This window comes from Acanthopagrus latus, chromosome 22 (genome assembly GCF_904848185.1).
Source record: "Acanthopagrus latus isolate v.2019 chromosome 22, fAcaLat1.1, whole genome shotgun sequence".
NCBI classification, from domain to species: Eukaryota; Metazoa; Chordata; class Actinopteri; order Spariformes; family Sparidae; genus Acanthopagrus; species Acanthopagrus latus.
Genome location: NC_051060.1, coordinates 25,135,297 through 25,162,954, shown reverse-complemented (window position 1 = coordinate 25,162,954; position 27,658 = coordinate 25,135,297). Strand labels below are relative to the sequence as shown.

At 43.2% G+C, this 27,658-nt stretch overlaps 1 protein-coding gene across 2 annotated transcripts in view; it reads right to left on the bottom strand.

Moving 5' to 3' along the window:
* The window catches only part of adgrg6 (adhesion G protein-coupled receptor G6), a 71,358-nt gene that overhangs the window by 6,557 nt on the left and 37,143 nt on the right, over positions 1–27,658 (bottom strand). For both annotated transcript variants that reach the window (XM_037086833.1, XM_037086834.1), the window contains 20 exons: positions 21,703–21,791; positions 21,423–21,475; positions 20,921–20,959; positions 20,599–20,747; positions 19,772–19,883; positions 18,166–18,254; positions 17,873–17,937; positions 17,655–17,788; positions 16,867–17,032; positions 15,935–16,081; positions 15,733–15,849; positions 14,778–14,823; positions 14,328–14,434; positions 12,484–12,611; positions 12,007–12,275; positions 11,696–11,798; positions 11,099–11,249; positions 10,658–10,790; positions 10,112–10,213; positions 7,857–8,012 (listed from right to left, as the gene is read on the bottom strand). In XM_037086833.1, coding sequence (XP_036942728.1) covers positions 7,857–8,012; positions 10,112–10,213; positions 10,658–10,790; positions 11,099–11,249; positions 11,696–11,798; positions 12,007–12,275; positions 12,484–12,611; positions 14,328–14,434; positions 14,778–14,823; positions 15,733–15,849; positions 15,935–16,081; positions 16,867–17,032; positions 17,655–17,788; positions 17,873–17,937; positions 18,166–18,254; positions 19,772–19,883; positions 20,599–20,747; positions 20,921–20,959; positions 21,423–21,475; positions 21,703–21,791 — 2,355 coding nt within the window. The remainder of the gene's footprint in view (positions 1–7,856; positions 8,013–10,111; positions 10,214–10,657; positions 10,791–11,098; positions 11,250–11,695; positions 11,799–12,006; positions 12,276–12,483; positions 12,612–14,327; positions 14,435–14,777; positions 14,824–15,732; positions 15,850–15,934; positions 16,082–16,866; positions 17,033–17,654; positions 17,789–17,872; positions 17,938–18,165; positions 18,255–19,771; positions 19,884–20,598; positions 20,748–20,920; positions 20,960–21,422; positions 21,476–21,702; positions 21,792–27,658) is intronic.

Below are 27,658 nucleotides of genomic sequence, written 5' to 3'. Positions count from 1 at the left end.
ATATTTTTGTCCTCACCCACTGAGCAAAAACTTCTCCAAAAGATGTCAGTTCAACATCTTTGCCGATGTTGAAAAGCCACAATTACAGTATTTTTGAGTTTTTTGTGCCGTTCACTATTGATGTTGATTTATTGATGTTACACAGTTCAAGATAAAAGTTTTTATAAATGTTACTTTAAACTTATTTTTAACTTCAGCGACAGACATCTCAAGAAGTTTTTGTGAAATGAAAAAAGCTTTGCTATGAAATGAGGATTTTTCTTCATCACCAGTTTGCATATTGACACATTTTACCTGGATGATACTCGCACCTGTACTGGATACTCATCTCAGCAGAGTACTCACTCAACCCTACTCATTACCTGACATGTTACTCACAATAACAAACTAACTGAAAAATGTGGAGGTTTGGAGAATTATAGAAGACTTAAAACTCATTATATGCAATTCTTTAAAGTCCTGGACAAGCTAAAGACATTCTGACAAGAATTTGGGCAGAAATTAGCGAGCACATGGCCAACAAAATGAAACAGACAAGGGTCCATCTGCTATTCTTGGAGGAAAATCAAGTGTTACATCAAAAACTGTCCACCAGCTCGCCAAGACGCTCGTGTCTCTGTTCATATCTACCACGAGCTGATTGAATGATGTCCAGAATTAACACTCGAAAATCGGAACACAGCCGAGGTCCCGTGCTCGCCAAGTCTATCTGGAAACTGTAACCAGCACCTCGCACATGCATCAGTCAAGTCTCTGGCTGAGTTGACTGAGTAACAACAATGTGAGTAATCACACAGTGGATCAGACACAGTCGAACTACTCTGGCTAATCTTTGATACGATGACGGGGTGATTTCCTTGCAAAAAAAAATGCAAGAAGAATTCATAAGTTACTGAACTAAAGCCATCAAACCATCAACTGTAAAAAGTGGACGGAGCCGCCACGATGTCAGTCACAGGTTTCTGAAAAACCAGGATGAGGCTCAATTTGGGTAATACCAGCCGTCCCCTTCTTTTTAGGACCTGACTCGAACAGAACAACAGGGCGCAAACAGTTTGAGAACTGACAGTGGGTGATAAATCTATTTTTGAATCCTGAAAGTTTATAAAAGAATCTCTTTGCTCTCTTTGACTGGAGGTGTTGATTCCTACAGAGGCTCCGTCCACTGCTGTCGCCTTCAGAGCTCACCTGCTCCAGCAGCTGTCTGCAGGTTAACGCTAACGAGGCTGCTTGTTAATCCATAACACCGAAGGAGTCAATCAAAGCAGCCACACCGTCAATCATGATTCATTTTAGCATTCACATATTTTAAACAAGTGAGTTATATAAAAACCTCTACAATTTACATGAGTGGGGAAATTAGCCGCCGGGCTGTTAACATGTTTGTTTCTGCTGTAAAGTTGGATATCTTAACCTGGAATCAATTGTGGAGCCTCAAAAAGCCATATGAGGAACTGCTAACTGAACAGGCTAAATAGGCTAAACATCAATGGGCAGTTGTGTTGTTTTCTGTGTGCCTCCTTTCAAACAACAACCCGTTACAGAGTAGAAAAGACTGTTTCCAATCGTTCAGTGTGGAATAAAAAAAAACAATGAGACGATAAAACATGATTGGGGAAGGTCATAAATCTTTCCAAGAGTATGATTTCTTGTCAGACAGTTAAACACTGCTTGCTAACTTATGATGCATCCTGTTGCTGCCAATGTAGCTGTTCTGTCTCAATTTGGATGTGGTCAGGTCCAGCATATTTTGGATTCGGTCTAACCTCGTGTTCTTTAAGGATTAGGTGTTTTTTTTTATGACCAGTTGGATTCGGTTGGCTTTTCATGGGTTCATCTTGGATTGGGTAAAAACAGACCAAATCTGGTGATGCCAGTGATGCATCACGTTGCTGCCAGTGTGGCTGTTCTGTCTCAATTTGGATCTGGTCAGGTCCAGCATATCTTGGATGCGGTCTATCCTCGTGTTCTTTTTAGATTAGGTGTTTTAAGATTACCAATTGGTTTCAGGTGGCTATTCTGGGATTCATTTTGGATTGGGTAAAAGATTTTAACCCCTGAAGATCTCTACTGTGCAGTGAAACATTGTTTTCCAGAGGGTTTCAGAGATTTGGAAGTTTGATGGTGTAACTTCTTTACATTGAGGAGGAAACAGACCAATCTCACAAAAATCATTAAATCTTTGGTAAATAACCAACTCAAGCATTCGTCAACACCATTCTGAAAGAGTGAAGTCATCTCTACACTGATGACACTGTTGTGTATTGTAAAGCTGATTCTGCAAACCTACAACTTTCCTTTAATGCTCTACAAGATGCTCTGATCAATCTTAAACTAGTACTGAAGGCAGCTCAAGGGTCATGCTGTTCACCAGAACCAGAGGTGTTGACTGTAGTAGTTTGCATTTATCCACGGCAGCTGGAATGTATTACTGGCGATAGTTTGAGATATTGAATGATAAATTGGGTAAGTCTTCAACTTGTAGAGAGGCATACAAATCCTTGGTATTTATCTATAAGCCCTTGTTGGAAAGCTACCACCATACATATCAGAGATGGTGGATTGAACTCTGGAACAAACTCACACTACAGACAGGCTCATGCTAAAGGTTCCCTGAGGACGGTTTGAGTTTGAAAAGTCAGCCACCCAACTTCATCCCACAGTAAAGATCCATATTCTACTAACCTGTGAGCACAAACCTCCCCCCCTCTCTCTTTTCATTTCATATTTACTGAACATGATTATAGATGAGGACAACCTCAATGGTTCTTCGAGTTTAATCAAGGTTTGTTTAAATGTAACATATGTTTAGACTGTAAAATAACCCAAATTCTCACACACTTTCCATCAATTGAACTCCTGCTCATTGGGCAGGGTTTGGTCTGAAAAGTTTGTTTCACAGATTAAGCCAAAAAAATAAAAAATAAAACAAATGTGACCTGTCCACACGCATCAGGCTTACACAACAGGCCTCCTATCAACCTTAAACACAATACATTGTCTCCTTATGGGAATTGCCCTCGACTGTGTTAAACAGCCTCTTCAGCCTCCTATCAGCTGTGGTAAATCTGAGAAGATTGTTTATTTGATTATATCGACAGTTAAACCACAGGTTTGTTTATCTGGCAACGCAGAGCGAAAGAATGAACACCGCAGAGTGAGATAAAATGTCCTGCCTGGTTACAGCAGATATAATAACTGTGATGAAATATTAGAAGTGACAAGTGCATTCATTCCTGTGGGTCGAGAACACACACACACACACACACACACACACACACTGATGCAACACAAAACATTGAGTGTGTGAGGTCCACACACTGAAGCCAGACGTCAGGATTTACGACACATTCAGCCTCACTGATTAAATTAATCTGTTGACTGTTTCATCAACACGTTGTGAAGCACGAGAGGCTGTGACGAACATGAACCCTGGATTCACTCACTGCAGCTCGGGACTACTGTTTCATGGGACTGTCGAATCCAGAGATTTATTAAGAGACACTGAAAGCAGCGCTGGACAAACTAAACTGTAACTTCATATTTTAAGGCTGACAGACTGAGCTGAATTTTGTAATGAAAAAAGTTTCCCTTGCAGGACAAATGTGACGACATGATATTTTGTCTCGATTTCTTCTTCTTGTTCTGAAGTTGAGGGAAACACCGTCACCCGCAGATCACGTTTACATTTATATTGTTCGACCTCAGCTGCATGTGTTCCCTTCAAAATATGCTTTTAGTTTATCACACCACACAGATACTGTTGAGTCTTGGCAGTAAAATCTTTGCAGATGTGTAAAATACGTTTTAGCGCTTCCGAAAAATGAAGGAGATGTGTTTTGTTTGTGGTAGAATAAGCTCTGAGATCTGATGATCCGCTGATGCTGCCTGGAAATTCAGTGATCGAAACTGAAAACTGATGTTGAGCGACTTTTGATTTACAACCAAAATCATGACATCCCTATTATATAATTAGTAATAAATGTTGTGCTGCAGTTGTAAATACTCCTGTTAATTTCCTGATTTAATTGTGACCCAAATTGAATGAGTGTCTCAGTTTCTGGTAGGATGTGTGTCGTGGTACCTGGCAACCCAACCCAGAGACAGAGGAGAGCATGTGCAAACATCTGTCTGCGTTAATCAACAGCCCTCGTCACAAAGGGATTCTGCAGTATGGCAGCGACGAATGCTCGACCCTGAACCGAGCAGCTTTCATACAGCATGCTGAAGGTACACAGCATGATGTTGAGATATTTGATTTCTTTTAGCGTGCATCAAGGAAAGTGACAGAGAAATATTTTGCTCTAGATGACATCATCACATAATCACCATCAGTGAACACAGGACCCTGTCTGACTCTCATCCCAGAGGATGCGGTTCACCGAAGTCTCAGTTGGTGGGAGGGCTGACCGTCACGGTAACTTTTTTTTTTTTTAATGAATTGGTGATTTTATTTTCTGTGTAAGTTCCCAAAGACAGTAACTACCACAACACAAGAGTGGAAGGAGACAAAGACATGGGAGTTGAAGTTTTTAGCCCAAAATCACCACCAGTACACAGCAGGAGCTGCTGAAGAGTCGGCAGGACAGACAGGATGGCAGGCAGGATGACAGACAGGATGACAGACAGGATGGCAGACACTTTTCCATGTATGATTCTGTGTTTTTTTCCTTATTTCAGATGCTGAAGACTCGACCTGCTGCCACATTTCTGTTGTTTGGTCCTGTAACGCTGCTTTTGTGGGTTGTAGTGCGGGTCTTTTCTCTTTTATGTGATGAGTGAAGGATCTGTTAAGCTGTCTGACTGTAAACACCACCTGTTACATCCTCCACCCATGGATCAGAGGTGGAACAAAACTATTCTCTAATTCTGCTGCTATAGCTTTTACAAAGAGGATGAGAAAGAAGAAAAGCACAAGTTTCCTGCGATGACAAAAGCCGACTTTAGCCGAGGGCTTTCTGGCCCTGCTTCAGAGAAGGGCTGGCCCCAACACTGTGGGGTTATCCCCAGAAAATCAACTAAACAAGATGTTCACAGTGCAGGAAACGGAAAGCGTCATAGCCTCAATCTGTTGAGCTTTTGAACAAAGAGGAGCATTTAGCAGCTGAAGAGGCCGAGACGTCTCCTGGCAGGGATGTGTGATCGACATGCCTGTTTGATATTTAAGATGCAGTCAAGACAGTAACAACAACTTCTCAAATGAGTTTTGGGGAAAACCTCAAAACTCCTCAAACGACCAGCAAGTGCCTCTCCTCCTCCGCCTCCAGTATTTATCATTTAGTATGGAATCAGTGTTTCACTTGTTTTCTTTGATGTCAGATGATCAGGCAGAAGATGAACTTAATCTTCTGCAGCTGTGTTTCTGAGAAATGTCTTCTTTAATCTGGAACTGGCCAATAAAAAAAAACAAAAAAACTTTTAAAGCACTCTGGCTCTGGAAACAAACAACCTGTTGTCAAAGTTGTCTTTGATGCTTTTGAGGACTTAACGTTTGTTTTTTTCCTTCCCTTCATCTGGAACCCCTCACAGGATCTTTCATTAAGATGGATTCTGCCTCTAAAATTAAACACAGAAATCAGTCTGACTGAAATCACAATTAGTCATTTCTACAGGCTGTCAAAATGTCTATGCTTTTTAAATTCTTTAATTCACAGTTCATGTGTTTGGTTTGGCAGTAAATCTGACAGTCGTCGTTGTTCTTTAAGTCTGCTGCACATTTGGTTGACAGCTGAGCTAAAAGAGGGACAATATGGACAATTTTGTGGGAAAACAAGTCATGGACAGGCAGCATTTAATTAGTTCTGCTGTCAAAGTGACAGAGAAGCAACATTAGCTGCCAGTTAGCTCTCTGACTTGTTCGCTGCTGCAGTGCCGTTTGTCTGGTTTGTTCAGGAAGTGACCCTGCAGGACAGACGCGTCCACGTTTGTAGGTGACGGTTATTAAAGGTGTGTCGGCTCTGTGGCACCCTGGAGCTTGAAGGGTTAAGATGGTTAAACTTACTATGAGTTTTCTCTGGACCAAACTGACCAACCGATATTTTAGCCTCATCAGGTTCTGATCCGGTGACGATTACAGATGGGAGCAGAGCTCAGAGAGGACTTTCTAACTTGTGGGATTAAAAAGGTGATTTCCGTTCAGTCCTGTTGATCAGCCTGACTGCAGCAGTGACCCGGAGCTCCATCGTCAGGTGGTTCTGTTCTGTAATGTCAACTGCTGACTGGAGCTGGAGGGGAAATGGACTTTACTTCATGAACGTAACGTTACTTTAACTTTTGCCGTCCACTGTAACTCGCTAACATTTGCTCACGGCTAACGTGCAGTGAAGTTGTCTGGCTGTTTGGAGTGAACAAACAAATAATCCCAGGGTCGCTTCGCTGCTGATGAAATCCATCAGTGACTAATGTTACATTTTAGTCTCGCTCTCTGACTTCCTCACTCTCTGACTCTCTCCTGGAAGTCGTAGCGGGGGCGACTGAATGAAACAAACCGTTACCTCGAGGACACGTTTGTTGGACATTTTTGGGATACTGGCAGTACATAACTCACCAAATCATATAACAGAGATTTAGTTGTTTTAAGATGTTTAAATGCAGATATCTCCCAACAGTTCCAAAGGCTTCTGTGACTGATGAAATAAAAACACAGTCAGACACCTTCAGTATTTGCACTCAGTGGGATTGTTGTAGGAACTGGTGGAACAGGTCAGCCTGAAGCTTTTTACTAAAATAAACTTGTAACTTGCTCTGTAATTTGGAGAGCAGATGGTATCTTACCAACTGTCTCAGTGGGGTTTTATGACCTCAAGTAATATTTGAACATTTGCTGTTAATTCTACTGAGCAGACCCACATTATTGCATCAGAGTCTGACAAACGAGTCAGTGTTAGCTTTTTGTTACTCTGCTCTTATTAAAATTACAAACCAATCACAGTTAAACGAGGCAGATGTTAGCTTGGATGCAGTCTGTCATGGCGTGCTTGTTTCTGCACCCTGGGGCACTCTGGGCGGGAGGAGTCGTAGTTTGAGTCATGTCAATGGGTGAAAATTGAGCCTCCTCCCGCTCAGTGTGTCTCAGGCTGGTAAAGAGGGCGTGAAATGACATCACAGTGACGAGCCAATCACAACACACAGTGTCTGCTTTCCCAATATGTCCGCCAGCAAAGTTGCCAAGTTTGAAATTTCTTTCCTTTTTTTTCTTTTTTGTTTGGTGAAAATGAAAACCATGAATGTTGAATCTGAATCTCCAGATTTTAACTTTGACCACAAACATTTTGGGAAACACAGAGTGGATCACATGGCGTCAGAAGCAGGAAGTCAATCAGCCAATCAGCTTTAGCTTTACCTCCGTCGGTCCTCCACTCTGGCTATTGGTTGGAAGAGCTTTCTACACACCAAACACAGAGGTAGACACATGAACATCACATGTGAGGAGATCACAGACGCTTCCACAACCTGAGACAGTAATCACAGACTCATGGATCAGTGCAGAGCTGCTGAAGGAAACAGTGAGTGTGTGTCAGCTACATGCTAACGGAGGTACAGTCAGAAGTTCCTCTCGAAGTAGGACACACCTCACCAACCCCGACCTTAAAATCCAAGATGGCTTCTCTCTTATCAACAGCTGTGAAGCTGCAGACTGAGTCTTAAAAACAGTCCTGTCCAGCTTCTACCAGTCAACTTCTTGTTTTTACTCACAAAATACAGTTAAATGTTCATCTTTTACTTCACAACTGCTCCTTTTAATAAGACGATATATATTGTTCCATAATAACCGCGATGAACTCTATTAAAGGGAGTGTTTGAGTCTGCAGCTTCTTTTAAATTCACACTAGAGGAAAAGTTCACCCGGGTCTCACCTGTGTTGCTGTGTCTCTTGGTGAACGGGTTCAGTGTAGCTTTGGCTTTGGAGGTCCAGTTGGCGGTGCTGGAGCCGAACGAGCTGGAGGACAGAGACTTGCCCAGGTTGTCCGAGCTCACCTTCTTGGTGTTGTTGGTGGCCGTCTTACTCCAGTCTGCAGAAACACAGTGTACAGCTGAGTGATCCTGATCTGAGGACTCCTTCCTTCCTTCCTTCCTTCCTTCCTTCCTTCCTTCCCTCCCTCTAAATCTTTTCCTCCACCCTCTCTTACCCTCGCTTCTTTTCCCATCTTCTTCTCATCTAACATGGAATGCTCTGATGGATAATCCCATGACAGACATTAGTAATACAGAACAGATGTGCAGAAGTGGATTTAATGTCTGATGGATTCGAGACGTTCAGGCTCAGATTCAAAACGTCCCGACCGACCCGCTGCAGGTTCAGAACGTATAAATATTAAGATTAAGAAATAAATGTTCACAGTGAGAATCGGCAGAGCTGCTCCGCTGCACTCATTCCATTTATCACCGTTTGTCACTTTGTTTTACCTCATTTGATGATATTTAAAATGAACAGACTTTGTGAATTTACTTCAGAAATACATTAATTACACACAGATAATATTTGTTCGGTGAAGTCATTAAAATCTCTGTACTGATCTAAAGAGATAATGTCATGATGTCACTGCTGCTTCACCACTGTCTCATTACAAACCAGTGGCTGGTGAGGACGGTGCGTCCACATCGATCAGCAGTTGTATGTGAGTGAGAACACGTCGAACATGCTGACAAACGTCACACAGCATCACCCAGATGTGTCAATCCCCAAAAATACTTTTTATATAAACACAGTCCAACAACATCTCCCGCTGTTTTAAAGCAGCCTCGAGACGTGAAAGCAGACAGGACCGGAGACGTGACCGAGGCATTCTGGAAGCATTTGTTGTTTTCTTTGTCAGCCCTGCATAAAAATATGTCCTATGTGAAAGTTCCCACCGAGCAGAGACTCCAAAACACGTCAATTCATCGTCCTCACAGGGTTCAGGATTAAAGTTTATACAATGTTCTTTACGACTGCACTCACAGATGTCTAAAGAACTTAAAGAAATTAAAGTTTTTGCGACAGAAAAATCTTTAACCGTTGATGCAAAAAGCACAGAGAGGATTCAAACCTGAGCCTGAACATCAGCAGCTGCACAAGGCGAGAACTTTACCTGGAGAGCTACTCAGCTTCATTAAACACCACGTCTGCTCATCCTGCCTTCATCAGGTCGGCTGATGTTCAACAGCAGATGACTAAAACATGTATTTAATAAACACATTTAAACCCGTCTGATCACAGTGAACTGGTGATGAGAGAAATGACTCTGATTGTTCAGCTCATTGAATTTAGAAGTTAGAATTCACCAGTTCAGTGACAGTTACAGCAACAGTTTGTATATCTGCAGTCTTCTGAGTCCTGAGTACCGCTGCCTGCTGCCGTGATTGCAGCTTTGTAGCCAAAATAAAGGCGATGTGAGTTAAAACCAGCCGACTGATGGACACAAAGATAAAAGATAAAAAATGCAGCACTGAGACAAAAATTTCACGGATGAAAATCAGAATGGAAAGTTGCAGCTGTTTGTCCTGGCTGCACACGGTTCACTTGTTACCTGATGCTTCATGATGGACGGATCGATAACAATCACAAACACACTGTTGCTGTTCTCTGCTCTGATAAACGCCCTGTTGGCACACCAGTGGATATCGTATAGCGCCGGTCGTCCCTGCGGTTCACTGCAGCACCGGTGATCATTATTACCTCGGATGATATCACCTAATTTACTGCTGATTCAATAAGAGCTCTGCATGCATGATTACATGAGGAATGTACCAACGCTGCCTTTTCACTGTGACCCTGGTTTCACTGAGGAATGTGTTGGCTGAGAGCCAGTTCACAGACTTCACCTCAAGAAACAGCTTCACCTGGAATCTTTGGAAGGAAAACAGACGATGAAGCGGCAGCAGCAGAGAACAGCACATCCACACACTCCTGCACCTGGAGGACTTCCTGGTCTCTGAGACGTCTTTTGTTTTATCTTTTTTTATTAGCTGTAAAGCCGCACTGTCTCAGGTTTTATATTTTAATAAAGTGCCTTCAGTTTTTTTTTTCTGCTGCTGTGGGAACCTGGCAGGAGGCTCGCAGACAGACCTGACAGGACTCCTGTACCACTGTAATGGTTTTCTCCTGACAGACAGACAGACAGACAGTTACCTGAGTTGTCTGACAGCCTGAATCGTCCGCAGCAGAGGTATCTCCTCCACTGCTTCTGGACGTTTTCTTTCAAGGCGCAGTGGAAGATAAATATGAACAGACCTGAGGACGGAAACACAGAAAAGAAAGAAGAGTCAGTTCACCTCAGAACTGCCCAGCCATCATCGCCTCACCCTGATGGAAAGTCAGGTTAAACATCTCTGGAGATTCACAGAAAAACCGCACTGCAGCCGTGGCTGTAGGAAGGATTTAAATAATGTGGGGGGGGACAATTTTAACTGAGGTTTGTGGATTCTCCTGTTCACAGTCTTGAACAGAGTCGATGTCATCGTTTGTGTTCTGGTGCCTTGATACTGTAGAGGAAGTGCCCCGGATCAGGTTTGAAGATACACGTGTAAACTGATTAAATTACAGGCTGAGGGTGGCTAAAAATACTGATCCGTTAACATTTCCAATAGAAAATAAAGCACATAAAAACTAAAACATCAACTGAAATATCTAAATGAATGTGAAACAGCTGATCAGCTGTCTGGCTGTTTGTGTTACCTTGCAGCGAGTTGAAGATGGAGAAGAGGTACATGAAGGCGAGGTTGACGGGCCCCCAGGCGAACAGAGCGAAGCCCCACGTCATCCCCAGCAGGAAGGTGAGGCTGATGACGCTGCGCAGGTTTCGTAGAACCTGGAACAGAACACAACAGAACAGAACCGAACAGAACTGTGAGTGTGTGCTGAGATATCTTTAAGTTTTCTTCCTGTCTGTTCTGTCATTTTAACATTTTTTACTCTTCTTCCTTCACTGCACAATACATGATTTCTGTCTCTTGGGATTAAAACAAAACAGCGTTTGCAGAGTGTGTCGAGAGTCTGGATTAGATTCAGACCTTCTGGAGGAAGAACCACCTGATGGGAGAAGAGCTCAGAGATAACTGTTTAACTTTTCAGATTAAATCTTCCCTCGTATTAATCAACCTGACTGTAAATGTTCACCTCCTCTCGCAGCGTGCGGTTGCTGCGTTTGCCGTTGCGTCCGCAGATCTGCAGCATCACCACGATGAACATGGCGACGTTCAGCAGGAACACCACGCAGAAGTAACCGACGCAGGTGACGTAGAAGACAACTGAATTCTGGATCCAGCAGCTGAGGAGAGAACACACACAGAAAGAGAAAACAGTGTCCTTTAATAATGAATCTGATGTACAGCATTTATTATTCATATACAATTTGTTTTCATTTTCTACTTCTGCTTTCCATCTTCAGTAAAATAAGCGTAGCCGGGTTTGAAAGTACACACTGGACAGCTCTGTTCTGGTCGTACAGCCGGACTCCCAGGACACCGCGGGGGAGTTTGCTGGTGTAACTGGTTGTCTGGTTACCAGATGTGATCTGTTGTTTCCCCACCAGTAAACACACACGGCGCCCGGCTGTCAGCTGGAGGACGAGTGACCCCGACAGTTTATTACAGCGATATCATGAAATTCAGTATATTGTTACATCCGTATTTATTATCGATGATTTCTATCACTTCAGTCTATCCTTCCACAAAATAACTAAACAGAACCAAAACTGCGACTGTGATGACTTACAACTCTGAGGATCCCTCTCCCGTCTCTCCTCTGCCGTACTTCTGAAGGCCGTAAGAGTTTTTATCCACAGCGACAACGATCCCGACCAACACAGCAGGGACACCTGGAACAACACAGTCCATAACATCAGAGCTGCTGACTTTAATGTATTGATCAGATATTGGCTGCTCTATTACTTCAGCCTTACTGGATGATAAAACTGACACTTCCTGCGCCTGTGTTTCAGTTTCTCGCTCATGTTAAAGCACTGAACACACGTGTTGTCTTCAGATAACATATCTTAGTTATTAAATCGAGCTGAAGCTCCTCACCCCATCCAACGATGCAGAACTTGAGGATGTATCTTCGTATGTAGGTGTTGAAGACTTTGACCAGAGCGATGTACATGTGGATGGACTCCAGCCCCATCCAGGTGAAGGAGGTCAACAGGAAGTAGTGCAGAAAGACGGCCACGGACAGGCACAGCCAGTCGGTCTCCAGACTGGCGAGCCAGCCGTCCAACAGGAAGACCATGTTGAGGAACAGCAGAGACGTGCTGAGGTTCATCAGGATCTTGGAGGGGTAGTCACGCCGGAGTTTTCTGAGGGCAGGAAACAGGGAAAAGATGAGACGCGGCATGTGGATGTTTTCTGCTGCAGTTTGTCTTCATTGTCACACTGACAGTGACCCGTCCTGAGCTCAGACTTGTCCTGGTGCAGATAATTCCAAATCAGCTGAGATTTTAAACATAGTTTGGTTTCTCAGGGACACTAGACGCTTTTTAAGCTCCGTCAAATCTGGCGACTCACTCGAAGGCGATGTATGTGAGCAGCGTGGCCGCAGAGAAGATGGCGGAGATGCCGCAGCCGATGTAGGTGATGAAGGTCAGGATCTTGTTGTTTCTGGGGTCGATGTGGGGTGAAGCTCCGGAAATGTCCTGCAGATACAGACAGACGCAGAAATACCAGGTGTGATGAGATCTCAGCATCGAAGGCTGTGTTTTCTTCAGGGTCCATCCTGATTATCAGCAATCATCTACAGTATACATACGTTTGCAGTCAGGACAAAACATTTTTAAAATACCAGTGATTGAATATACAAAGTGCATTTTACTCTGTACTCAACACTTTTGAGCTACTTCTTCCCACCAACTTCAGTTACATACACTGACAACAATAAAACCACTGACAGGTGATGTGAATATCAATGATCATCTCATCACAATAGATGTTCTGCTGGGAATCTTTGGGTGCTGGCATCTATGAGAAAGACACTTGACACGCAGCACCCATCCAAACACCAAGCACACCCCCCATCACTACAACACTACCTGATGGCAGTGGCGCCCCCAGCAGGACAAGTCAGGAACCTTCACAACAACATTAAGTAAAGTGGTCAATCTTACGCCTGAACACATTAAAAAACCTGATCTCTTTAAACAGAAAACGACCCAAAGATCAATCACAGCAACTCGCTCAAAATTCATGTAAAAGCTTTTCTAGCTGCACTTTAAATTCTTTTCTAGTCATGAGCTGTTAAAGTTTGTCTCTCTGAGCTGAATGACACCATCGTTTCAGTTTGTTTGTGTTCTCAGCCTCACCGACGGCTCATTCTTCACTGGGTCGGGTTGAAATGTGTTCCGAACTCCCATGAAACTCTGAGGATCATTTACAACAAGTCTTCACTGAAACAGTTGTTGCTGAATGTTGTCAGTCATCAAATTAACAACAATATATGATATATGAAACAAACAAACTATGACAAGCTGTAACTTCCTAAACCCAGTGAACCGGCTCAGCAGGTATCAAGTCAACACAGTGCAAATATCAACCAATGAATACCAATTAAGTATTCTATGCCCAGATGAAGAACTGTAAGAATTAGTTAATACATTAATTAGTTGATTGACAGGAAATGAATTGCCAGCTATTTTGAAAATGAAGAGAACAGACTCATCGTCTGGTTCAGCTTCTTAAATGTGACGATCTGCTGCTTTCTTTGTCATTAATGACAGAAAACAAAGAGTCTTCTCCCGAAGCAATCACAGACGTTCTCTGATCAACATATTTCACAATTCTTTTTGACGTCTTATGGACTAAACAAATAATCCATGGATCCTGAAAGTAATCAACAGATTCATTGAAAGTACTTTCTTTCAATTAAACTTTTATATTTGTCTTTGAGTCTGATGAATTTAACTGAAGAACCTGAAGAACCATTAATAGAACAGCTGCAGGATTTAAAAGGAGGTTTGGTTGTTGTATTAGTGAGAATGTGAATGGTTATAAATGTCCTTCAGTTTAGTGACCCGCAGAAAATGGTCAGAAACTAAAAGTGAAAAGTCAGAAACATCAGAGCCGACAACACATAAGACACGTCACAACTACACAAACTGACACATAATCCAATCCATAAAACTAAACAGTATACATGTCCGGCCAGGTCTAAGAGATGCTTGAAAAAACAGAAAAAACATTAAAGTAAAACATCAAAAAACAAGTCAAATAAAACCAGAAAGCCCTGATGCTTCAATCATGAAGTTTAAACTTACCTTTTCTGATGGAAATGTCTTCAAACCGACGACACGACACAAGTTTTTAATAAAGCGACTCACTGCGTTTGTTACGTGTCGGACACGATGACACAGTCTTACCATGAGGATGCCGAAGTGCGTCAGGTGGTTACAGAGACAGACGGTCATGTTGCTGCTGGACTTTGCAGACACGTTGCAGCCTTCCTCGTTCCAGCCTCCATCACCACCTGGTGGCAGCACAGAGGTATTACAAGCACATCTATCTATCTATCTATCTATCTATCTATCTATCTATCTATCTATCTATCTATCTATCTATCTATCTATCTATCGTAGGTATGGAGGTGTATCTATATGCACATGTGGCCTGATAAATAATCCAAAAAGGTGAATTAAGGACAAACTCCAGCCGTCAGCGTCCCGGTGGACGACAGTTGACGTAAAGAGCTCTTGGATGAAACTTTAACAGATGGATGTTGTTCAGATTGTTTCCAGACTCCCTGCGGATCAGAGAGGCTGAAGTGGACCTGAAGTGTTTCAGGCGACGTGACGACAGACGAACAGACTCACCGTTCATGTCGAAGTCCCAGAACATGCAGCGAGGATTCAGGGAGGGCTGTGGGGACAGAAGAGGACAGGAAGAAGTATTAAGTCCACCAGAGCTCATCAATCATCAGACAACCTAATAATTAACAACTGCTTTCATTTTCAAGATGATTTATTCGTCTTCGCTTTGTGTAAATAAAGGTTATCACTTAGATTTGACCTGATTTACTCTTTTTCTTTATCCAGAAACATCTGAGCAATCAAACAATCACATTCTGTGATTCAGTTACTTTCTGTACGTTTTACTTCCCTACATGGAAGTTTCAGTCCAGTTTTAAACGCTCGTCACTGCCAGGAGGAGGAGATTAGATGTTACACAGCAGCACACGACAACAACACAGAACTGCTCAGGTAAAATATATAAAACACATAATATCATTAAACTAAAGAATATAAAAGGTTTATAAAACAACAATCAGCAAAGACAATTAAATAACGTTGATACAGATTAAACAGCAATGAAAGAGAAAATAAAGGAAAGCAAAAGAAAAACAGGAGCTCCAAAAAAATCTGTGAAAATATAAAGATAAATAAGATGAAATATCACAAAGAAAATAAATTAATAAAGCAAAATAAAAAAGATTTAAAAATAGAAAGAGAAAACATAAAAGAGAAAATATAGAAAAAACTAAAACAGCAAATATGAAAATGAGAAATAAACTGATTAATAAAAAATTAATACAATTAAAAATAAAGATAAATAAAATGACGAAGAAGAAAATAAAACATAAAACAAAATAAAATTAACAAAATAATGTAACAAAAAGAAAAAGAAAAAATAAAGAAATCATATCGATGAAAACAAAAACTGCCACTCCAAGATATAAAAATGTAATAATTCAAAGTGCAGAACTCACTAAGACCCGTACACACACACACACACACACACACACACACACACACACACGTTGACCTGTACCTGTTCAGACAGGTGAGCGATCTCGATCTCCACCGGCTCCTCCAGGTTACGGATGGAGAAGTTCCCGACGCTGCTGGCCACCACGTAGCTGTTCAGAGAGCGACCGCCCTGCTCCTTCTGCACAGACACGCAGTGTTAACAGGTAACAGGTGCCGTACCTGCTGCTGCTCACTTCATTCTCATCACGACGAGTCGTTCTCACCTGAAACAGGTTGGTGTTGTTGAAGAATATGAAGTTGATCCTGGACAGAGTCGATCTGTCGGCTTCACTCAGAGGGACGTTGGACAGCAGAGAGGCGGGGAGGGTTACCTGAGCTTGAGGGTTCACCTGATCCGATCCAAAATCAATCTGAGCAGAGAAGAAGAACACAGGGAGCGATCAATAAACTGAAAACAAACACATCCAGACGTGTGTTAACACAAGAGTTCAGCTCGACACCTGACTACACATGAGTTCACACTGAGCGTCTGAGTGACCACCTGTGATCTGATGTCACTTCCTGCTCTGAGACAAAGAGACTCCATGTTTCTGCTCAAACACAGTGAGGAGTTCATGTAGAATATTTGCTGAATTTACAAGATGGTCCAAATAATGAAGAATTATTCAGAGACAGAGTTTCACAACGTTATACAGTTTGTTTTAACTCAACAACTCGTAAAATCACTACATTTGTTAAGGGAGTCTGGTGCTGGTGTGTTTGTATTGAGATGGTTTCACCCACATATATTTGTCCTGTGATTGGATGGAGGATGGGTCTTGGTCCAGACCCCATCAACTTTTAGTTTAGATCCAGAAATGTTTTCTCACTCTCTTTAACATTGTGAGATCGTTTTCGTTACTTTCAATGATTAAGAACTTGTCTTAGTTATGTCTCCTTGCTCAAATCTACTCTTCAAATCTCAAACTGCTGCAGGTTAACAGGCACTGAACATGTCATTTTGAAGTTGGCATGATCCAAAAACCAGATTTCTGCTCTGGAAACTAAAAGTAATTGTCTCAGGGATCAGCTGGGGAAGTTTCATGGTGATATTTAGCTCACCTGTTGTGTGTTGCCTTAAATTAAACATCCCTGAAATAAACGCGAATGAGACTCGACTGGAGGAAGAAGACGCTCTGGTGTTTGGCGCTCTTACCTGTGGCCTGGTGGAGTTTGGAGCGATGAAGGCGCTGAAGGACGTCCCATTGAACATGGTGGTGTTGAGGGCAGATATCCCTAAAGCCAGGTGTTTGGAGGTGATGCTGACGGACGGACCCTCGAACTCGATCTTCTGAACCAACTCATCGACTGTCTTCAGAGCTCTGAGGGCAGAGAAGGTAATACAGTCACCTGCTGTGAGGACTGAGCTGAGTCAGAGACACACAATCCAGTTACTGAACAAACAAAGAAAACAGCAGTACATATGTTACATTTATTAAAAGCGTGAAACCACTGGATATTTTTGATGAGACATCGAGGCAATTTACATCACAAAAGGTAACAAACAGAATATTTCTAAAACCAAGGCAGCTTATAAGCCAGAGACCACTGTTTGAGATATTGTTTCAACATTTGTAAGTCTGAAACTACTGGTCAATTTTAAGAAGACCTCTGGAAAAATATCCAGCTGTGTTTGAGTCAATAATAAACAAGAATTTCAAGGTAAGAACAGGTTTGACTTTGGCCGTGCCAGAGACCACTGTTTGAGACTATGTTTTTACACGTGAAAGTATGAAACCACTGGATATTTTCCAGTTGTTGGGACTTTTTTCCAGCTGTGCTTGTAGTGACAGAACCGAGAATCAGACCAACAACGTCCAGCGTTGTTGTAACATAAATGGAATGTAAAGTTTTGAACCTATTAAAAGGAGAGTGAGCTACAACACAGTGTGATAAATCCAGTAGAGTCCAGCTGACTGCAGCAGAGAACAGTAAACAGCGTACATCTCTGAGGTGGCAGGCAGCGCCGTCTTGTTGTTCATGACGTTGGAGATGATGGTGACGACGGTGGAGGCTAACGTGGTGTTGATCTTCGCCACGTTCACCAGCTGCTTCACCTTCGTCACCACTTTAGACACCTGCAGACAGAAGAGGAGGAGCAGAGTTGATCGACTCTCCTACAGGAGCTGTGTTGAGTCACAGCGAGAAGCGTGGACACCCACCTCCTCATTGGACAGCTCGCTGTTGGTGATGGCGACGAGCTTCCCGGCCACCTCAGCTGCATTTTCTGCACAGAAATACACAACACAAAAGATTTAACGTTAAGAAAAAGACAAATTAAATCTTCTACATTTGCTCACTTGATGGAATGAGTGTTATTAAGCTTCTTGTTTTTATCCCCGTATGTGAGTCGGTCCAGGTCCGTCTGAATCATTCCTCTATATCGATTTTGACTTTTCGTTCAGTCTGCGTCTGGCTCAGTGTGAGTATCTGATTGGCTGCTGGCTGAGCGTACCTGCAGACACCTCGATGGTGTCGATGTCCGTGCAGTTACTGAGGTCTGCCGGCGACCAATAGGACGAGAAGTTCAGTGTGTTGATCTCACTGGAAGAGAAAGACAACGAGCAGGAAGACAGAAAGAAGATAAAATAAGAAAGAGACGTTATAATTCATGTAAATCTGAAGTCTGTTGTCGGTTTTTAAGTAGTTGAGCTTAAACCAAGGCTGCATGAAGTCATCAGTCATTAAAGACGTTAAGAAACACAAGTGAGAGCAGCAGAGTGTTGAATCTGAAATCCTTGATTAGTGTTGAGGAAAAGTTAATCACACTGACTTTATCACAGCATCAGTTAACAGGTCTGATATAACATCACACAGTTATAATAAAAGAAGACCTGCAGAGGCCTCACCTGCTGCATTAATAACATTTAGATCAGTGTCAGCAGTGTAATGTCTCATAAGGAAGAAGATGAATGAGTTCCATTAACCGGCGTCAGACTGTTTAATCTGCATTCATGGAGGATGGTCCTCTCTGTGAACAACAACCAGGACGTCTTGTTTTCTCTGTCAGAAGTGAAATTGTCCATCTGTCCGTACGAGTGAGAACAAACTGAGCTGTTGTTGACCGTCAATGATTAATGCAGAGTTACCCTCAATGTGTGTGTGTGGTCTTGTTTTCCTACATTCGTATGGACCCAAACCTGAGAGCCGCTCATCATGTGAGGACCGACGACTTTATGGGGACCAAAATGTTGTATTATTATTATTTTCAGGTGAATACATGGGTTAAGGTTCGACAAACAGTGATTGATATGTTTTAGGGTTAACGTAAGGCTAAAGCTTCGTCATACATGTGTGTGTATACATGTCTTTCACTCGTTGTGGGGACATATATCTCTTTACACAGTCACATTGTGGAGACGTTGGGATGATTAACATCATGTTAAAGGCAAAAAAATGGAATATTTTTTAAAAAGATGTCTGAACACTTGTGGCCCAAAACTAAGACAGTAACTATCCTATGGACCTGTTTGAGAATCTTAAAGCACGGAGACATTTTGATATTTTTAAGAAGACCTTGAGACATTTTCCAGCCGTGTTTATGACAATTAAAACCAAACAGCTCAAACTGCTGCCAAGCCAGAGACCGCTGACCTCGACGGCACTTCAACATCTGTGAGCATGAAACTGGATATTATTGACAAGACAGCAGCACAATTTAAGTCGTGTGTGAGACGTCGGGATAATTTGGGGCCTAAAAGTGAGACAGCAGTTAAAGCCAGAGACCACTGTTGTTCATCTATGTTTCAAAATGTGTAAGCATGAAACCACTGGATAGAGAAGCCTGAGCCGTTTTTGTGTTTGTGGCAATGGAACTAGGAACTAGGTATTTTAAACCAAAACAGGTGATATGATTGTGAATTCCCATGAAGTAAATAATTACATTAAAAGACTCACTTTAAAGTCTTGAAAGAAGAATGGTATCATGAAAATATCCATTATCTCGCCAAGGTCGGGTCATGAAAGAATGAGATTGTGGATATGAGTGGCTGAAAGGACTGTGTGTGTGTGTGTGTGTGTGTGTGTGTGTGTGTGTGTGTGTGTGTGTGTGTGTGTGTTACCAGGTTCTGGAGGTGCTCTGCTCCTTGTTGGGGAAGCAGGGCAGGTACTGAGTGACTTTGGGTCGGCTCTCGGGCCAGTGGTAGTGCAGCGGGTTCTCCTCAGGACAGTTCTCTGTGAGGAGTGAAGGCAGCAACAGTTATCTCACACACAGAAGGTAACAAAAGAAAAAAAACAAACAAAAGATTAACAAGAGCGTAAAAACAAATCATGAGGCTCCGATAGAGACACACAACAGAGGGAGGAAAACAAAGATGACAAACAGAACAAGACCGGATAGAATAATCTACAGATAAAAGTCCAGACGGAGGAGACATGAGAACAAATCAGCAGAACTCATGAATAATAAATACAAATAATAATAATAATAAACAAAAAAACATAATAAAACAATAATAAAACAAATATGAAAAAGTTCTGAGAGTGAGAAGCAGAGAAAGAGTCTGTGTTTGAGTTAAAGGATGGGAGATGACTGTGGCTCAGGAGGTAGAAGGAAGAAGGGTTGGGGGTTCGATCCCCAGCTGTGGCTTTGTGTTGAAGTGTCCTCGGGCAACATCAGATTACTCCTGACTCTCACTTCACAGCAGACGCACTTATATAGGGTCATCAAATGGCATTTTGTTTTTGCCAGATGACTGAATGTTCCCTCTGATAAACATGTGTTAAGTGTTCATTTCAGTGATATTGTTATTATTTTGAACTCAGACCACATCAGACTATATGATGTGAACTGGAGGCAGTAACAGCTCATCTGCAGGCTGACTTTTGGTGAAATTATAAATATTTTAGTGTGTTGATGATGAGGAGATATTTGCTTTTTGTTCCTCACCGATCAGTCTGACTTCAGTGGAGGCTGGTTGGATCTGCAGGCCGGAGCTCATCAGTCCTTCACTGCTGGACAGCCGGGCCGACACATCAGCTTCACCCAGACTCTGATTACTGATGTAGTCATAATACAGCAGCGCCTGGCAGCTGTAACTGGACCCGAGACACAGAACAGACCGGAAGTCAGCTGCTGGAAGTGTAGACTCACTTACATGACAGGCTCATAACAGCCGACAGCCCGAATCATCTTTAAAAACACGTGTTTCAGCACAATTCACTACAAGAAACCCACAAACTGACACAAACCCCACAGATGAATCATTTACCTCGCTGGGTTTCCTCCAGTCTGAGCTGTCGGCTGGACTCTGGAGAGACACGACGGTAGAGAGGTGAGAAAACAGCAGAGGAACATATACAGCCTGTTTACAGCCTGTTTACTGTCTGTTTACAGCCTGTTTACTGTCTGTTTACTGTCTGTTTACAGCCTGTTTACTGTCTGTTTACTGTCTGTTTACAGCCTGTTTACTGTCTGTTTACAGCCTGTTTACTGTCTGTTTACAGCCTGTTTACTGTCTGTTTACTGCCTGTTTACAGCCTGTTTACAGCCTGTTTACAGGCCTTGAAAGAACTTGATGTTAGTTACGGTTTCTCAGAGACGTCCACATGATTAAACACTCGGAGGTGCCGTCCGGGTTTTGAACCGGCGGTGATGGTGACGTGACACCAGCAGAAGTCTGTGGCAGCTGAAGGTTCATCAGAGCGAGCACACTGAGTACCGACTCTAAACTACCACCTATCTTCAATCATCCACCTCTCTGTTCTGATTACCTGATGGAGTCCACGTAGACGGTGTGGGTCCAGTTCTGGAAGGTTTGATTTAGCTGTAAGCAGAAAAACAAATCAACACATTCAACAGTTTCAGAAGCTTTCAGTCCACTTCTCTGTGTCCCTGTCAGCTTTTCAGCTTCCAGTATTACACTGAGAACAACCTTAACCTCCTCCTGCTCCACCAGGCTCTTATATTTAAACACTGATGTCCTCCACGCTGGCTGCTGTCTCGGGCCACCAAAGGCTGAACCTGCCTGGTATTAAAAGCGACCGCTCTTACCCAGAGATCCACGGCTCGCTCCACATCAGCCGGGGCCAGCGTCGCGCCCGCGTCATCCACCACAAAAGAAATCCGGTAGAACGACCTCTCTGCAGACGAAGACGACAGGAAGGCAAAAAGAGACGGGAAGAAAATAATACTTCAGTCTCACTTCGGCTCACAGGCGTCTTCACACATATGATGGAGCTTCTTTTATGTGCCGGAGCCACATAGCAGGAGAAGAATCGAGCGGTCGGACCTAATCAGGTTATGTAAAAATCCAATTTGACAGCGTGGAAGAAGAGGAAGAGGAGTCATTATGATTTCCTCTCCTGCTGAATGGAGATGATTTGGAATCAGAACATGTTTGTGCCTTTCAACACGCCTGTGTGTCTGCAGCCAAAGACACCAACAAATTAGATTCAAACATTCATTTTAGATGTTAACTGTTCGATAATTAACGACTTCACACACTTCTGCAACAACCTGCGATTACAGTGAACTCTGAGTTCATTCATTCAGTCAGCCAGATATCTGAACAGGTCAGACAGAAGAAGTTAAATCAATCAATCAGTTTTTTATCCTTGTAATCAAAGTTTAAACTCGCTTGTAATAACTTGAATTTTCACTTTGACAGTTTTTATTTCAGCATTATTTGGCAAATAAGATGTGCTGCGTTTCTCAATATGTTCGATCTCTTCAACTTTACATGTATAAAATACTAATTATCAAAGTAATTCATTATGGTATGTACTTATGATTGCTGTGATCTGATGGCTCTGGGCAATTATACTGATATTTATTTATTAATGCTTTTCTTTCAGTTTATCACAGCACAGCATGTGTGCAGTATGTGATGGGTGTCAAGTGTCTCTTCATTATTATAATCGTCACTTTATTTCTTATTCTGTTTTCATCTCCAGTCAGTGACTCCTCTCTCTGCTCCGGCTCTTCAGCTGCTGTAACGAGGGTGTTTCCTCGGTGACGGATCAATTAAGTCTAATCTTTTCTTATCGCTCCTGTTCAGATGTAAATGATGTCGTTATCAATCTGTCGTGTCTCACTCGGCAGACAGTGTTGAGTCATCGTGAGTTTCCTCTGTGATGAAGCAGTTTTTAGGGCTCTCTTCTCCTGCTATGCTTCACATCGGCCACTAGGTGTCACTCCGGCCTCTCTAAGTGTTAGTAGATGCTGTCAGAAGACTTCCTCTCCATCAGTTCTGGTAGGAGACTCTGCAAAGCTGCACACTTTAACTCGTCTGGTTTTCTGAGGTTTGGTGGAGCAGCTGCAAACTTTTCGTCTGGATTTCACAGCAGCACGTAAAAAAATCTGTGTGATGATGAGACGTCTGTTATTGACCGTCTGAGAGAACGAGCAGCGCGGCAGGACGTCTCGACCAGGAATAAAGAAGAAGCCGACCAGAGATTTGTAGATGAAATGAGAACAAGCAGAGAAATATGAGGTAGAGTGAAGTCTCTGTCTCGGATAGTGAAATGATGGACAGATAAACAGAGAGAGGTGGAGGAAGAATGAAGCACAGTCCAGTTAATCAAACTACAAGTACCTGACTAAATACTACAGTCTGATTGGACCCCATTTTAATGAATCATGACAGGCCAATCACCAGCCTCCAGTACCTGAGGGGTCTGACCCAACCACCTGATTGAAAGTTATTTATATCTACCACCACAGTTCAGACGCATAAAACCATCGAAACACAGCTGTACGACCCAGATACCATCATGTATTCAGTCTTAAAATCTAGTAATACTTCAAGTCTCTGGAGCATCTCAACCAGCCAGCATATTTCATGTTTTAAATGAAGCAATAACAAACTATATGGCCAAAAGTCTGTGGACACCTCAGTATTACATCCATGTAATAGTGGAACATGAATCTGCTGCCATCACAACACTGGATGTTAGAAGCCGTCTGCAGAGATATTTCTGTATGTTACCACCTCAACACCAGTATCAGTGTGTATACTCAGAAACTTAAATATCAAACGAGCTGGAAAAACAGGGATTAGAAGAAATCAACACGTTATCAGACTCCATCCAGAAGGCTTAACAAACAGGCCTCTCAACAAATAATAGCAAATGTGCTGTGGTGCTGAAACCGTTCATAGCTTCTCCTCATTATTTCTGATTTGAGTTCCCATGAAGTCAAAATGGGTGTTTAAGCGTTTTTCCACAATCGTCTACTCCATAATTCACCTTTACTTCAGTCTCAGAAACAACACTGTAACAAAACAAGCTGTTATGATGGTAAGAACACCATCAGAGCAGAGTTTTGCTCGTGACTGCACGGAAACACAACTTTATGACTTTATTCAGTGATTTGGTTGAAACTGAGTCATTGTTTATGGAGAAAATATTGTCTTGTTTTCTCTCTGCTGCCCTCTCTACACACAAAGCTTTACTTGTTGCTAAAGTAACTGCTAACAAACAAAATGATAGCCAGCAGCTTAATGAACACCACCAAGAAACATGATGGAGGACAGTCACAGTACTGTGGTGATTTATGTACCGTTAGCTCTGTTGCTAAATGTTGTAAATGTTAAATGATAGGTCAGATTACATGTGGCTTCCTCCAGAACTATTAATGGCTTTATAGTACTTTATTCACATGCAGTGAAACTTGGAGCTGATTGGTGTCCATATACTTTTGGCCATGTAGCTTATATCTGAATACATATTCAACACTTAACACATCTTAATAGTTTTAAATAAAAACATTTTAAGACTTAATACACGTAACTACGATGAATTTTCTGTCCAGTGCATGCCACAGATGATTTGTGTTGATTCTCTACAGCTACAGTTTCTTTTGTTACTGCATGACATACTGTTCCCCGATGACACTCCACACAGACATGTAAAATGAAAGCGTTGTTTACATTGGCATGGCAATGTGGGCTTGGCTGCTAAATCCACAGTTGGGGGACCAGATGTGGGGCGCACCGAGGCCTTTTTGAGGCTGCTTGCCGACGTGCTGACAGCTCTGAAGGGAGCTGATGGAGACGAGGTCTTTGTGGTTGTGAAGTGGTGGGCAGTGACGACGACAGGTGAGGCTGGGGGGAGCTGGGCCTCTTTCACTTCGCCGTCACTTTGTTCTGGATTCTTGAGGACTCCTGAGTTCTGACTTCCACTGTGATTCGACATGCTTGGAACTGAGCTGAAACTAGGCTTTGCTGATGTGCCTGCAGTCACACTGAGATCTGGTGTTGGTTTGACTGTCTCGTTCCTCCCAGGAGCTTCCATACCTCCATTCTCTATAAAAGCTGTAACATCTTCAGCCTTTGTTGTGTTTGTCCTTTCAATCTGCACTGATGGAGGGACTTTGAGAGCTGTAACAGTGGCTGCATTTGACATGGAAATGTTTTTAAAACCTGCTGTGTTTGCAGAAATGAAGCCTTGACCTGGGGCACCAATAGAGGAGCTGGTGGGGGGTCCAGAGAATGGCGTGGAAGAAGGGATATTAAGGCCAGAAAGATGCAGGGGGGCCTGAATAACTGGAGCACCGGTGGGTTGTGGTGATGCTGCAGAGCTCTGCTGATAAACAGGTTCAGAAGTGGGGCAGGAGGAAGTCGTTTGCATCTCAACAGGAAATGGTTGAGTATTCAGGGCAGCTTCTGGATTCAGATTAGCCTGACGGCTTGTTGAGGCATTTAACATTTCACTCAGAGTTATATTTCCATCTTCAGCAGAGGACTGTTCATCCGCCATGTGTATTTTTGGAACAACATCCACAGGATCAAAGTCAGCAGAAAGATGCATGAGTTTTGCAGCTGTGGTGAGATTATTTGAGGCCTCGGGTGACAAAACAGGACCAGTGATGAAGCCTGTTTGTGAGGCGTTCACAAGCTGTGGCGAAAGCTCGTCATTGTCAGAAACAAAAGCGGTTGAGTGACGTGTGAAACTTTGGTTAAGAGGAAGTGATCGGCTGACTGTGATGAACTGCTGGACTGACTGGTGAGCAGGATACGTGGTGGATCTTTGTAAGGACTGTAAATGGTTCTCCAGGGGGGATTGGGTTGTTGTGGGCCGGTGGAATTCAGAAATCAGCCAACTGGGCGACAAGGAGACAAATTGTGCCTCTTCAATGTTGGCAGACGCTACTGGCAACGGTGGAAGGGAGGAGACAGTTGTGTAGGGAGAAACTGCAGGAAAGGGAGGTGTTTGGGTTTCTGCAAGAGAAAGAGAAGGTGAAAGGAGAGGAGGCGTGCGAGCAAAAGACATGAACTGCTCCCTGAAATCAACATCTGACCTCTGACTCATGTTTAATGTCTCGCCTGCATCCAAAACCATGCCTGCATCTACCTGAGTGCCCAGGTGTGTGTGCTCTGAGCTGTGTGTGTCGATCACACGGCCTGTGTGTTCAGTGCTCGTTTGTTCCGAGCCTGACTGGTACATATAATCCAGCCCTGCAGCGTGCCGGGAGGCGTCAGTGCCAAGCTGCGCACTCTGGCTGCTGAGGAGTGCCCGAGTCTGGGTAGCTGCCATGACGGATGGATTTGACAAAGGTGAAGTGAGGTGATTAAATGCATCGCCATGGTTGACGAGTGCCTGCGAGCCCCTGGAGTTTGTGTTCAGCTGGCTGTCGGTGTCTGAATGTGAGAGTGTGTGCAGCAGCCTCCATGGATCTCTGTTAAAGGTCAGACTGGAACCACGTCTGTCTAATAACCCAGATGAAGATGTTGAGTACTCAACTATGGGATTTGGGGAGAATGAGGAGGAAGACATTGTGGTTTCTTGTTCAATCATCCTCTCTGTGGTCCTAGCAGCTTGTATCGCTGTGGCAGCAGGCGGCGTCTCTGTAGAGACAGTGACTGACAGGTGTTCAGAGTGATGAGAGAAGAGACCTGAAGCTGAGAGAAAAGTATTTGAAGATGAAGAAGAAATAGAGGGCTGCGTTTTATCACTTTCTGCCTGAAGCAGAGCCGAGGTGCGTTCAGAGGCCCAGATGCCAGGTGCTGTCATTGATGGAAAGCCAGCGGCTGGATGATTCTCCGGACGTGACTCGTCTGAAAGAGTATCTATGTCACTTAATTCTCTCTGATCAGAATGAACCAAGAACTGGCTCACTGAGAGAATAGCTGTTTGAGAAGAAGGCCACAAAACCTCTGATGAACCCAACTGTGACAGAGTGAGTACATCGGCACTGGATGCCAAATTCTCCACTGATAATCCAGAGGGTTTAATTTGGCTCTCAAACAGACCTGACTGGGTATTAGGGGGCTGATTACCCTCAATGTAAGGCAACCCACTTCTAAAAGGTTCTGACATATCGTGAGAGGACTCTTCAGCAGAGAGTAAATGGTATTCAGTGAGCAGTACACCATCAACAACCGGCATCTGGGACTCAGTGGAGGCTTTAGAAAAGAGAGGAGGTGACACCGAGGATGCTGTGTCAACTCTTGTCACCACAAAATCCCTTTGAAGATCTGAGGACAGAGGCAGAGATGACAACAGAGAAGGCTGAAGGTTCCCGCTGACTCCGCCTGACTCTGAAACGTGAGCAGATTCAACAACACCTCCTGCATCTGACAGCCTTTGCTCGACCTGCTGGGGAGAGAAGGGTTGAGCAGAGGGTGGAAGAGGAAAGGTGGAGGACCAAAGGAGAGGAGATGATGAGAAAGGAGGCCAGGCTGGAGCAGATGAGGAAGCAGATGGAGTGATGGCGTGAGGGGAGGTGAAGGGAGTTAGGAAGGAAGAGGATGAGGAGCGATGGGTGTCGAGAGGGAATCTAAAAACATCAGAAGAGGGAGCTTTGGGAGATATGCCTGTACTGGTATATAAATTGATTATTGGTCTAATTACAGTAACGTCTGTTTCCTGCACGCTGTCCAGGGGGGTTACAGAAAGTGAGGAATAGGATATTTGTTCTTCCTTCTGCGGCTGCAAAGAAGAAAATCCTGCCTGCTTGGGGAAAATCTCTGTGAGGGAAGCAGAGGAGCTTAGATGTACTGTGGGTA